Genomic DNA, 13,471 nt, shown 5'->3' with positions numbered 1-13,471 from the left:
ACGTTCCGCTTGTATTACTGATGAATAATTGGGACGTATGAGCACAGTTTGCAGACTTGCTCTTGATGGAAACCATGCAAGAAGTAACTAGGAATTAAAGTAAGGAAAACGTTAGGCTTCACGGATTAACATCGCGAGTGCACTCGCGGATCAATAGCAATATGAAGATATATGGTGCGCAACGCAACACGGTCTTGCCAAGCCATTCGCCTGAGAATGATAGCAGAAACAACGAAGTAGGCTTGATAACCATGCTGCAGTGCAGTTCGAACGGCGCACTTTCTTTCGTAAGGCCCTCTTTTCGGTACCCCCGCTGAACCAGCAAAGCTTCTCAATCTTTCGTTTTTATCGTGATATGTTCTACTGTCTTTGTAAACGAGGCACGGCGAAGCTTCACGCTATTTAATAGCAAACTGTAAATCTCGTGCAGCTGCATCTCAAGTCTAGATCATTGGCGTGGGAGCAAGCCTTCTGCAACCTTTCACGCCCCCTTCAGTTCTGTCACGTGCTTCGTTGCGTGCTTTAAGAATAATTTTTTCGGTCGCATATGTGGATAGTCGCTATATACGCGCACGTAAGCAGGTCACCCTATCAAAACCACCCATAAGCGTCGCATATGTGCCGCAACCAGTTTACACTGAAGTGTGACATTCACCTTGCTTGAGGGAAAGTAGGAACAGCATTGACCGCTTTTAATAAGGGAGAGAGTGCTTGCCAACGTTGTCGCGTACTTTTGGCAAACGCATGCAAGGACAGAGCAACTTTAGCGATGCCCGAGTTCGGAAAGGGAAATGCAGGAACTGAGTCACAATACGCCTTCATTATTCTGCGCAATTACAGTGCAAATGCGTGACTGCTAGATGAAGGACGTATGCACCGCGTCCACTCAATCCAAAAGGTCGCAGCCAGTCGACGCCTGTTCGGACTTCTTTACAAATACTTGTTTCCCCAGCAGCGAAAGTGAATAGGAGGGTCGATCGATGAATACAATACAAAGACGCAGACAGAGTGAAAGAAAGGAGGAACGAAGCCAAGCGCCCACAAGGGCAGTGACGGTGCATGCAAGGCATATTCTCACGAACTCTCGGGCTTTCGGCGACGGAGATCGTGGGGCAGATAAATCTCGGCAGCGATAAGGGAGAGATTGGACCTCCGCCGCTGCGGAGTTAAAAAAAAAAGTGCGTGGCGGGATCACTCCGATGCTCAGTCCAAGGACTCGGGTCACTTGGACGGGGTTGCCGCCGTACACAGCGGGCTCGAGGCATCTCAAGGATACTACGATGATACGGATCGCAGCAGCGCCTTGCTCCGGATCCAGTGCCATGACACACAAATCCGAGCTCTCTCCAATCGCGAGACACGACAGTGCGTGGACGCACGCCGCCGAGCTGTGCATTGGTGCAGCTGGTTTCCTATTTGTATCGCGACTCTCCTGCCTCGGGTAAGCAGTGGTCAAACCTTCCCGTTCCTCCGGGCTTGCACTGGGTGATCGCCGCGCGCACTTGGGCTACTTGACATAGTCAGTGCGTGTATCTGGATCAGACAGACAATACTCGCTGGTGGTTGTCGAAAGGGCGGTTGCGACGCCAGTGGGTCTCTTCAGGTATGGAGCCAGCCGATCGGCACTTATTTTCAGGCTACCGAGAGAAATCCCCCCCCCCCCTCCTCTCCTTTGTTTTGCGCTTGCTTGGGCCATCCTTTTCTTTTCATTGGAGTTTATTTTTCTGTTAAGTTTTTTTTTTTTTGTAACTGACACTTTGATTGTGCGTGCACATTGACACGGGGGTTGTCCGCGTACACTCATCGGCGATGACAGTAATTCGAGCGATATGGAATGCCTTCCATCTAGGGAGAAAAAAAGAGCCGTCTGTAGGACTTCCTCAATTAGGTGTCTGTCAGCCAATGTATAGTGAATCGCGTTCACTTCGACGTTTAGCCCGCGAGTAGAAGCCGCTAATGGAATCAAGTGTTGTTTTTCCAAAGCGTCTGGTGAATTCTTGTTCTTTCGCTGTCTTTTGCATGTATACGCTTTCTCATGAGAATTTGATGAATCTTAGTCTGATGCCGGCTTGCGGACTGTTCATAATACGGATAATATTGCAAGTATGTTCGTGCTCACCGTGAGCATGCCTTTTCTACGATGTTGATGGAGCTAAACGCACAGCTCGAGTAAAAGAAGCGACCGCTAAGACGAATACGAGATTTCGAACGCGTACCAACTCTTTAATCTTCCCTGCCCAGTTAAGCGAGCGACATCTGCGTAGTGAAATGGCTGTGAAAAGGAAAAAAAAAAAAAAAAAAAAAGTGGCCGAAAAAAAAAGTGGCCGCGTCGAAGGTTCGCGCACCGCAACGGCGTGTCGTTTTTGTGTGCGACAGACTTTATTCCATACGCTCGCCCCGGCTGAATTACTTTATAATGGCTCGTTATGTTATGCAATAGTTGGCGCCGCCGGCCAGTCAGTGACGTACGACGTTGTTTCTTGGGGACAGGACATTACGTTTGTTCTCAGGCATGGCGAAGCGGCGTGGCGCACGCATTTTCCTCGTCACCTCTGCGCCTTCCCGTGGGAACCCGTCGTCTCGATCTCCGCTGTTGTCTCGATAGCAACTACACATACATTGGCTTCGGCGTTGTCTCGTTGGAAACGTGAGACCCGCTCGCTTTTACGCGTATATATTTCTTTTTTTTTGCGACCTACGAAGCCGGTCCGTTCTCGAAACTGCCATCGGACAGATATAATAAGTACGCCTTCGAGTTGACAGTTGCCGGGCGTCGATATACTCATGCAAAAAAAAAAAAGAGGAAAAGCTCAGATCCCAGTTCGTGCCAATTTTAGGAGGAAAATCTTCTGCAAATCCCGTTTAAGTACCATATTTCGTGAGACAAGAGATCTGGGTACAGCAACGAAATGACCTCAACAGGCAGTTTAGTAGTGCGGCGAGAATTCAAAGGACGCCGATAAGTTCAGCCTTTCATGTCTTACGCCACATCGACAACGTGTTTAGACATCGCGAAATAGATCACAATTACGTGTAGTAAGTGTAGATAGCACTGGTTGCAGAAATAGTTAGGATTGGGCAATAATATCCGTACTTGCAATTTTCTTAGACATTAATCATGGACTGGTATTCACTTATTCACAGTATTTTGGCCTTTATCACACGACTACAGTGTTGGATTGACAGGCTGCTGCACTGCAGCGTCAGAAAGGAAAACTAAGCTTCTCGCGCATACCTTGCTTTAGGAGCAGTACATCAATATGAACCGTCTTTAACGCTTCTTTCCTCCAAAAACAACCAAATATTTGCTGCAATATACGGAGTTAAACGCTTTTTGTACCCTTGCTTCTCTAGTTATCACTGTTAATCAGCACCAGCAACACGAGCGTATAAGGAAACACGCGTATTATGGTCACTTGTTTCATGTTCCGTGCTATTAATTCACTCGCGACTATTCTGCCCTTATTATTTTTTTTATCGCCCTGGTGTTCGGCCACCACTTAACGTTTCCAACAAAAATCGTGTAGAGATGAACGAAATGACCACCAGGTAGCCATACTAAACGTCTGTAGAGCTAGCGGATCCTTAGGTTCGGTGCCCTTGTCTAGTGATGTCTGTATTCTATTAGCGCGTGTGATACGCTTTAAAACGTTAGGTGTGCCGTTGGCTCCTCACTCTTAATGTATTACACGAATCTAATCAAGGCAACACGCCGCAGACGTGACTATTAAGATAAGCGATGTATCGGTTGCCAAATTTGGCCACGCTACATTTTTCACCTCGTTGCAAGGTCTTGTGCTCGCAGAGTACGAGGTGTGCGCGTGTGTCGTGAACATCTTCTTGAGAAAACTAGGTACCTCTGTTTAAGGCATCTATTTCTACAGAATGCATATTTTATGAAGGACAAACAAGCGACGAATGTTGCAAAAAAAGCTGTAATACAAAAATTTGGCGAATGGGTCCAAAAATTACCATGAATAAAAGCGCTTACACGAACCCTTGGATGACATTTATTTTCATTTGCTTTTGTTTTATTGCTTTAAATGAACTTGTCAATCTCGGAACCCTTGAAAAAATACTGAGAAACTTCGCGGTTCCATAAGTAAGTTACTGAAATAGCTTTTTACGAACCGGTTCTGGTTTTGTTTCGCTGAATGTGTATGCGATGTGACACAAAATGTGGGACCAGGACATCGCGACATTGACGCGCTCGCTCGGTAGTCTGTTACGCTGAGAATGTTGAGAATGACAGTCCACAATGAACCGTCATGAAACAAACACCGACGGCACATGCCTTTCATCTTAAATCTTGTCAGACTTACATTATTTAGTGCGACACAATAACCGAGCTCAAACCTTAAAATGATGCCCATTTTATTGGCGCGGCTGTGCACAACCTCTGGTATATCGACCTAGGAAACGGGTTTGAAGCAGGCATTGTACGGAACAGTGGTGGTAAGATCGCTAACAAGGACATTGGCTTTACTTAAACATCTACAGAGGAGCCCTAGTACGACAGCTCGTATTTACTTATACAGCTTACGTTTAGTTTATACTGCCACTACAGATAGGAGTCTTGCTGTTCGTGTAATATTGTAACCTGTTTCTATCGCATTCATTGCTTCGCCGATATGGCGAAACTGTGATATCGTTTTTTTTTTTTTTTTTTTTTTTTTTTTTTTTTTTTTTTTTTTACTCGCTGTAAAGCTGTAATCCTATCTCGGGACATTCGGAATCATTGCAATGCATGCAGATGGGAATCTACGTGTTCATTTCGTCGACGTATATAAACATTACCCATTCTTTTCTTTGCGAAGTCTTTCTTTTTGGTCAGAAAGTAGGCGTTGCCGCTTTCTCAATGCTTTGAACAGATGGGGCTTCAGCTCGCAGTGCAGTCAAGCGCTGGCAGCGGTGGCGTCCAGGAAGCGCCAGTTGCGCGGGTGACGACACATCGCCACGTTCACTTTCTGTGTGCGGCTGTACGTACGCGATTCCCGAGTAGCTCATCGAGAATGGGCTAGATGAGATGTTTTGCCGCGGATACGGGCACGTCGTCATTCTTTTGTCTCATCCGCGTTCCATTTTCCTCGTACGCGCATGTATGGCGTCTTTCCATTCTGCCGAACTAATTACGCCGCCGACTCCGTTTCCTCCTTCGCCGGCGCACGCTATACTGTGATGGGGATCACGTAGCCAGCATTCCTAGCGAGTGCGATGCTGCGTAGCTCAATAACCTTGTTTCGCGTCGCGAACCAAGCCACCGACCACTGTTCCGAGCATCGCATATATCTACCGCTGCGCACAGGCGCAAGTATGCCTGGCCATTTGTGCGCACCGGTTATTCGAGCGTGTTTAACATACCGCTGTTGGTACCGTTGTAGGTACCGTGTATGCCGAATCGCTCGTGCCACAGCGGTTATAAAGACGGCAAACGTAGTGTAACGTGAACCGTGAGCTGGACGATAATATCCGGGCATGAGCGCACGAAAGTGCTAGAATTCGGCTGATGGACTTCGCATGTGCATGTGACTCGTTCACCCCCCACAGCGGCGCATCGCACGTTGAAATTATGATGGAGTACGCCAGTATGTTCCGTGCCACAAGCTGTCTTTCCATTTCGGTGTTTGACTCGTGCTGAGGTTCAGAGGTATATTAGCAAGCATTCCACGCAGTCTTATTACATTACAAAGTGCACTTTGTTGTACTATTGCATGAATTTTGCACTTCAAGCAGGTGTTCAAGCTGCTAATATGTATTTACAAGAAGTACAGGCATGCACATAAAACGGCCGACTTTAATTTTAGCGCACGCGAGCTGGCTCAGACGAATGAAGTTTCTGTAAATGGGGGAACTGGGGGCGGCTTGTATGGCTCGTCTTTTGACGTCACGTTGACCTTTATGTTACTTTGCAATGTTCCATTCGATGTCTTCGCTCTTTTCTGAATTTCTTGCAGCTGGATTTGACAAGTCGGGAATGTTTCCTATATCAGTGCGAAGACGGGTGTCGATGGGCAAAAATATCCTAGTCCATGCTTTCAATATACGACTGTTTTTCATTTATCGCACTAAAGTACTTAAAAGGGGGGGGGGGGGGGGCGAACACTTTTGCTTATGTTTTCGCGGGGAGCAAGTTATGACGTGTATATAACTAGGCACGTGAAAATTGCAAACGCCATTCTTGCATTAATGCAGTCGTCCCCTGGAACAACACACGAGCGCTTAAAGCTCCCACAGTATAGTGCACTGTGTGCCACAGCTTTCCAGAAGTTGTGTACTTACCAGCCAGCTTTTAAAGGAAGTTAAGTTTATGGACACAAGGAACTGCATGCACTTCTTGCACAGGGAGCAACGAATGTCGCGGGGACCATTGTACAGTATCACCTTTCACCCTTCGCAGATGTACTATATATAGCTGCAATGCGCTGCGGTGGGCTTGTTGGTACATTTTAGCGACAGAACAAGAGACGTTCACAACGGAAAGCAAATCAATGTGATGAGCGCAACATTCGTACTAGCTAGACGCGCAAGACATGGGGCAACAAGTACCCCTATAGTGCAACGATCAATAGACAAGCACCATTCACTCGTGTTCCATAACTTCAATTCCCGCCTTGTTTCGTCATGCAGGATGAGCGTGAAGGACTCGTACAGCTGGTTCCTGCCGGACCGGGATCCACGAGTCGAAGGATGGGTGCTGATCGGAAGCCCCGTGGCGGTGACCACGGTACTGGCTTGTTACGCTTACTTCGTCAAGATCTGGGGGCCGCGCATGATGAAGAACGCCAAGCCGTTCGAGCTGCGCAAGACCATCCTTTTCTACAACGCCGCCATGGTGTTAGCGAACCTGGCGATAGCGACGCGCGTCGGATACTACGCCTTCGTCACGGGCCACTACCACCTCTTCCTCCAGGGTCCGGACCTGTCTACTAGGCCGACTACAATGCTTTTGCTGCAGGTGAGCCCACAATTTAATGCTTGCATGCTCGATTTTCTTTCGCGTGCGGTTGAATATGGCAGAGATATTTCATCTGACGATTACTGGCGCGCGTCCCTACAATACCTGGACTCTAGATTGATGTTAGAATCTTACTTTTCGCGTTGTACGCACCTGGCCGTTCAATCAAAACGAGAACCTACTGTTCGCTAATCCACTGCCACGGTATAGACTAAAAGAAGTTTAAAAACATCTGGCCAAATGCGGCCCCAAGTAATGAAACTCTAACCTGACCTCTCAGTATACTTACCGAATGCAGCAGAGCCCAGAATGTTTGCTCAGTTTTGACCTGCTAGTCTAACTTTATAGCCCTCTGCCTACAAATCTACGGATTATCTAAGTGCCCCAGGGCACAGCAACTCTTTGCAGTACGACTCTCAAGACTGCAATTAGGATGTATTTCACGCGTGCTATGCATTTCGCAGCATGCTCGGCAACAAACCGACACGCCGAGCTGCGAGATAAGTTTGCTCGATAATAATAGCTCATTGCCACCGTGGCTCCTTCTACTGCTGCATCCAGGTTTCGTGGTGGTACCTGATGCTGCGGCTGTCCGAGTGCATCGAGACGGTGTTCTTCGTGCTGCGCAAAAAGTTCAACCAAGTGAGCAGTCTGCACGTCTTCCACCACGTGTCCGTGTCCTTCTGCACCTACTTCTACATCACGTACGGCGGCTTCTCCATCGCCTGCTTCGAGACCGTGTTCAACTCCAGCGTGCACGTGGTCATGTACGCCTACTACTTCCTGGCCGCGCTGGGACCCGAGGTGCAGCGTCACCTGTGGTGGAAGCGCTACCTGACGCGGCTGCAGCTCGTCCAGTTCATCTTCATGATCGTGCGCAACGTGTGCCTCGTGTTCACCCTGGGCGTGCCCTACTTCTCGCTGCCGCTGTTCATGCTGTCGCAGTGCTTCATCTTCTTCGTTCAGTTCCTCAGCTTCTACATCCGCTCGTACAAGTCCAACACCGTGCGACTCGTCAAGTGTGGCGGCTCCTCGCCCGACGAACAGTGGAAGGTCGAGCGAGTCAAGGCCCAGTGAGGAACTGCCAGCCGACAGCACGCACACCGATCGAACGCGCTCTTCAAACTCACGTGCTGAGCGGGGCGCGGCAATGGCAAAAGTTTGTTGCCGTCGATGGGGCGGATTCGACGCCGAATGACCTCGATGGGAGAGCGGGCGCGGTGCGCTGGCTACTTCTTCGGAACACGCGACATCGACCTTCCAACGCTTGCCAAATTGGATGGCGGTGGGCCCCGCCACTGTGAAAGACGTTGGCGGCATAGTGACCTTGCAGTGCAAAATACACCGTAGTGACCTCTTCGTGCCAGGCGATCGTGCGATGTGTGATGAATCTGAGTGGTTGTCGTGCTTACGAAGCGCGGTGTTGCGACGCACGGTCGATGGACGATACTCATTTATTGCCGCTGCCGATGCGTCGCAAGTGTGCAACCGACGCGACGTAGGCGTCTGCCTCCGCGTTTGAATGAATGAATAAGCGAACGCGGTACTCTGCGTCCCGAAGAACTCTGACGAAGGACGGTGCCTTAATTGCGAATGTTTTCTTGGCAATGATGCAGGCAGTGTGGCTTATTTATATTTTCTAAACGTGTTTGTAATGCAATACGTAGACCTAACATATTCATCGTTGTCAACCACGTCTCCTCGACCGCGTTCCGCGGGGAACACGCCTCGAAGAACGCAACGTCTGTACATGCCGTATCCACGTGGGACTGGCGGCTTCTGTAAATAGCCCGTAATAAACAATGCAATACGCTCATTTCAAGCTTGGCTCATGTTTTATTTCATGGCTGTATATTTCAGTTTGCTATCGCAGGACTCTTCTGCTTTTACCGAACACTGTGATGGTGGCTAGCGTCTGGTTATGAAAACACATACCAGTAGAAAGTATTGCTGCAGATATTTCGCCGAATCATCTTCACTACTGCTTTCTTCTTCGTGTTATTTGTGACCTTGAATCACTGAAAGGCGGTTTTAAGGGCTGGATGTCAGAGTATGTTGACTAGGAAACCCAAGAGAAGCTGCTACGATGGTATATAGCGCAAGTCAAATTTAAAGGAGCGCACTGGTTGAATGGCTGCGCATCCAAAGTTATTGAAGCATATTTAAAGTGTGTGCGTTGCATAATAAAGAAACGCTGTTACTTACTGAAACATTCCCAACATTCTTCGATACACGATGCGCTTTCAAAATTTTCCTACTCTGTCATTAAGTATGTCAGTAAGTCAGTCACGAAGCATGTCATTAAGCTGGGAAGCGAACCGTGACAAGCCCGTCATTAGTAATGACGGGCATGTCACGGTTCAACTAATGGGCAGATCCCGGTCCAACTAATGCTACCGACTACCTCTTCGCGTGGGCGAGTATGCAACAACTGCCCGCATAGTGATAATTTACTCTGCACATAATGTAAATGAAAAACCTGGTTCTGCGTGCGGAATATCTTAGTTTCCTACTGTTATTGTGGATGTTTTACTGCCATGTTTAATTATAGAATTAATCCCATTTCTAGCCTTCCACAATTGGACGTTATTTTAAAGCGGCAGCCATTCTTGCCTCCCGACTGGCTTAGAACTGTTCGGAATGGTCTGTCGTGAGGCGTTGCAGATGTCGCAGCTTCTCGATGAGGTTCAAGCGGTGACTTTACAGATTTGAACTTGTGCATAGCGCCTGCTAGAAAAGCAGTACGTTTGTTGAGCAGTGTACAGTATACGTGAATGAGACTAAGCGCATGTTGTTTAGAGTCTTGTTGAGAAACGAGTAATTTTTCCGGCCCTGACATTCGATTGTTCAATTAAAAGGAATGATCTAGCTTTTTGTTTGTTGTAGGGCATCGCAAGACGCGTCAAATTGCGGTACTTCCAGGCACACATCGCGTGTTTAATTTTTCCCGCAAATAGAGAAAGCCCGCGAAATATAAAAGATACTATGCGACAGTGCACCCGTGCGCATGGATTAGCAGTGCCATCACTCTCAGTCGAAAAGCAACCTCTTCATCTTTTACTGGGCCGAGCAGTGGCAATACCAGCACATGCACTTTTCCACGACGCGCGGACAGATGCCGGTGAGTATTGCTATCAAGGTCAGAGAAACGCGCTGCCCTGAACGGCGAGCCTTTAATGAACAGCCAATTGTTTTCCCACAGAGGCAGTGTGATGGCGCTGCAGTTCCGTGCGCATGGCTGCAAAGTCCCAAGAAATTGCTCATCATGAAGCGAAGCTTTCTTTTCGAACCCTCCCGGACTTTCCTGACCATGGTTGCTGGTTGCTGCTGCTGTCTTGCTGAATGGGAAAAAACTGAATCCGCCTTTTGCATGCTACGAGTGCGCATGCCCTGTACCCTGGCGGCGAGTGCCGAAAACGTTTTGGACGGCATCGGTGGTTCGTGGAGCAGAGGTGGCGCGCGTATGAAATAGCGCTGCGTTTCGGTAGAAATTTCAGCTATTCGCCACGATATTATCGGTTAACGTGCGGTACGTCACAGCAGCCGACCGACAAGACGTCGACCCCACGCCGACATTCGGCGGAATCGTTGGCGGACTCTGAACTGGAGACATAAAATGTCATACTAGTATGACGAAGACGTGACCGACGACAGTGAGTGACAGGCTCTCGTGCCGACGACGCCGACAAAACCAGTATGCCGATCATCACGCGATCGGTCGCCGGGAGTGATAACATATCGCACCAACAACGCAAATAACTGTCGCAACAACTGCGCTTGTGTATATAATTATTGGCGCTCAAATTGAGTAGAAACGCACTTTATAAGTTGAAATTCAGTTTCCAGCCCTTGCCAGCCGTCGAGATTGAGGTGGTGTCGATCTCGTTCCGCGTAGCGTCATTAGGCCTAGAACCGCTGACGAGTTCGTCCACTACCCGCGAATCTGAAACACAGGATGAGCAAGTAGCGCGAAGGAAGCTGCTTTTATAGTGGAGTCCTGGCCATGCCGACTTGAAGTAGATGACTCTCAGCATAGTACAATGCGCACACAAGAAATGGTAAGCGGCGGCACGGCGTGGTGCCAACACCGGTACATCACCCCTTCTCGATCGAAGGCTGTCAGTCGCACTTGCCGGCGCTTCCATGAACAAAATGCGACTACGTAGAGTGGTAGATCTGTGTGTATAATTATGCTGACAAGTTGATTAGTTACCGAGCAGCACAGTTTGCCTGTTATGCCAAACAGGCAACAAGTGACGGCCCATTCGATACTGCCGCGTAAACAACAATCTCTCTGCAGTTTGAAAGCGAGTACGGCACGCATCGGCATTTTCGGTTGAAAGCTACGCGTTCTCTAAATGGGCGCTCATGAGCCCAGAGTTTACACTAGCAATACGCTGTCGAACACACAAACTACCAGCAGTAACCACCCTCTCCGTATGTAGGATGCTATATGGTTATAACCGGCTCGAACTTGATGTGGGCGGCTGGCGAGTGCTCCGGTTTATGCATTTCAACTTCCGAACCATGTTTGGATTCATACTGAGCCCGACTAAATAGGAATACACGCGCAGGTGCTGTGGCAATCGCGTTACGGTGCAATGTATTCGTTGAGCGGCCCACCGCGCGGTGACTGGTTTTGTCGGCGCAGCTGCACGGAAGCCCGTCATTACATTTTGACGACTTGCGGTTGTCAGTCACGCCAGAGTTGCTGTAGGCATCGGTATCCTGCCCAGCAAGCGCCCAGTCATACAAAATCAAAATTGCAACCACTGACAAACGCACAAAAATTTCCAGCTCACTTCATGCAGCGCGTCCTGCGGCTACCCGATGCCGTACATTTTGTTTCTCGCGGAGCCCGCTGAGGTGGCGCCACAGCGCAATGCAAAAGGTGGTTTACATGATCAATGGTGGGATCGAACTTCGGTGCCCAGCACAGCTCCCGACCATTAGGCCAACAGTCTCTCTATTATTTCTTTCATGGAATTTCTTTAAGTAACATCTAACCCTATGAACCAATCACCAATTGTGCATACTATCATGGAATTGTGGGCGCAATGAGAGACACACACATAAGAGACACTGTTTATACTTTAGGTGGAAATGCCAGTTCTGCTTTAGAAGCGTTATAAGGATAAGTACCTCATCCAAATGGAGTGCCAGTCTGGTTGAATATCACATGCATCATAAACATGTTTTCGGAGCACAGCCATTTGAATCAAATGCGCCCTTGTTGGTACAATCGGTTCGGCGTTGCGGTCCATCACTCGCACTTTCCACGAGCTATTCATTCCGAAAAAAAAAAAACCTGTTCAAAAGGTGCATTAGCATCAGAAGTCGTCAGCAGGTATCGCACAGTATGAGGGTTGATTTCAAATTCTTTCTTTGGAGTCCGATAAAGGACATCCCAAAATAGACTGGCGTCTTTGCAGCTAATAAAACAATGTTCATTTGTCTCTCACACGTAACTAAGACGACAGCTAAAAGAAGACACAAAGATACCTTTTTTCTGTAGCCGTGTTTTTACCGGTAAGGTTTCACTATGAAGTCTATAAAGGATGTTTAGCAGCAAGGGATATACAGATTTTAGAACATCGTGGCCTGAGCAATGAATGTATAATAGGTAAAAGCGAGGCGGAAATAGCATGGACAGTAAATCCTTCTATAACATTTTACGCGACACGGAGTATAGGTGCTCAGTGAAAAACCAAACCGTCAGGAAACGAACCACCAAGTAGATCTGTTGCATGAACCACCACAAGCATAAACTTTCCGGAGCCGCGCACTACGGCTTGCCTCATAATCATATCCTGGTTTTGGCCCGTAAGACCACAGAATTTAATTCCTTTAGAAAAAAGTAAACACGCGATGTGTACCTTTCTGGAAACAACTTGTTGTGACGTGTCTTACGATTCTCTACAACCGCCTAATTGACACCTTGCCAATTACATCAACAATTAAAAACTTATATAATTATTTTTAAATGAATAATCGGAAGTAATGGAGGGAAAAATTACTGGCGGTTTCTCAACGAGACTCCACAGACACCAAGCACTTGGTCTTATTCCCGCATATAATGATAATTTGGACACCCCGTATATGGTGCTCTAGAAAAGGGAATACCTAAACGGTGTTACTGCGAACACCAACAATTTTTCAATTTAGTTGAAATACGTACCCATATACAGCACCAGACGGACATCAGTGCGTGTCTTCCTTCCTGTGCGATTCCAGATGCAATCCACGTCTAAGTTACATTGCAATAGATGTTCCTTTTAAGACTGGACCATGCCGTATATTTGCGTACGCCTGAGGCGTCAATACCAGTGAAACCGCCACAAGCAAAGAGTGAGGGCTTGGGGTGCGTACGCTGCACGTGTCTTTTAGTCAGAGCAAGTGGCCTACGGGGTATTGCGGGCTAACAGCTAAGCGTCGACAAAGGCAAGGAGCATTCCAGCTCGAACAAAAAGGTGGCATCAGGCAACCTGCACAGCCTCTCCAAGGTCATTAGATTGT

The 13,471-nt window shown here is 48.0% G+C and overlaps 1 protein-coding gene across 5 annotated transcripts in view; it reads left to right on the top strand.

Moving 5' to 3' along the window:
* Positions 1-8,777, top strand: part of LOC119450341 (elongation of very long chain fatty acids protein 7) — a 44,030-nt gene extending 35,253 nt beyond the window's left edge. For 4 of the 5 annotated variants that reach the window (XM_049665811.1, XM_037713773.2, XM_037713770.2 and 1 more), the window contains 2 exons: positions 6,628-6,955; positions 7,517-8,777. In XM_049665811.1, coding sequence (XP_049521768.1) covers positions 6,628-6,955; positions 7,517-8,032 — 844 coding nt within the window. In that variant the 3' untranslated portion in view covers positions 8,033-8,777. Of the gene's footprint in view, positions 1-1,327; positions 1,604-6,627; positions 6,956-7,516 lie in introns of those variants that run through there. The other variant, XM_049665812.1, reaches the window with a different exon arrangement.
* Positions 8,778-13,471: the final 4,694 nt, after the last annotated feature.

The sequence above is a fragment of the Dermacentor silvarum genome, chromosome 4, assembly GCF_013339745.2.
Source record: "Dermacentor silvarum isolate Dsil-2018 chromosome 4, BIME_Dsil_1.4, whole genome shotgun sequence".
Lineage (NCBI taxonomy): Eukaryota > Metazoa > Arthropoda > Arachnida > Ixodida > Ixodidae > Dermacentor > Dermacentor silvarum.
Note: the sequence above shows the minus strand (reverse complement) of the source record. Positions and strands in the feature narration are given on the sequence as shown.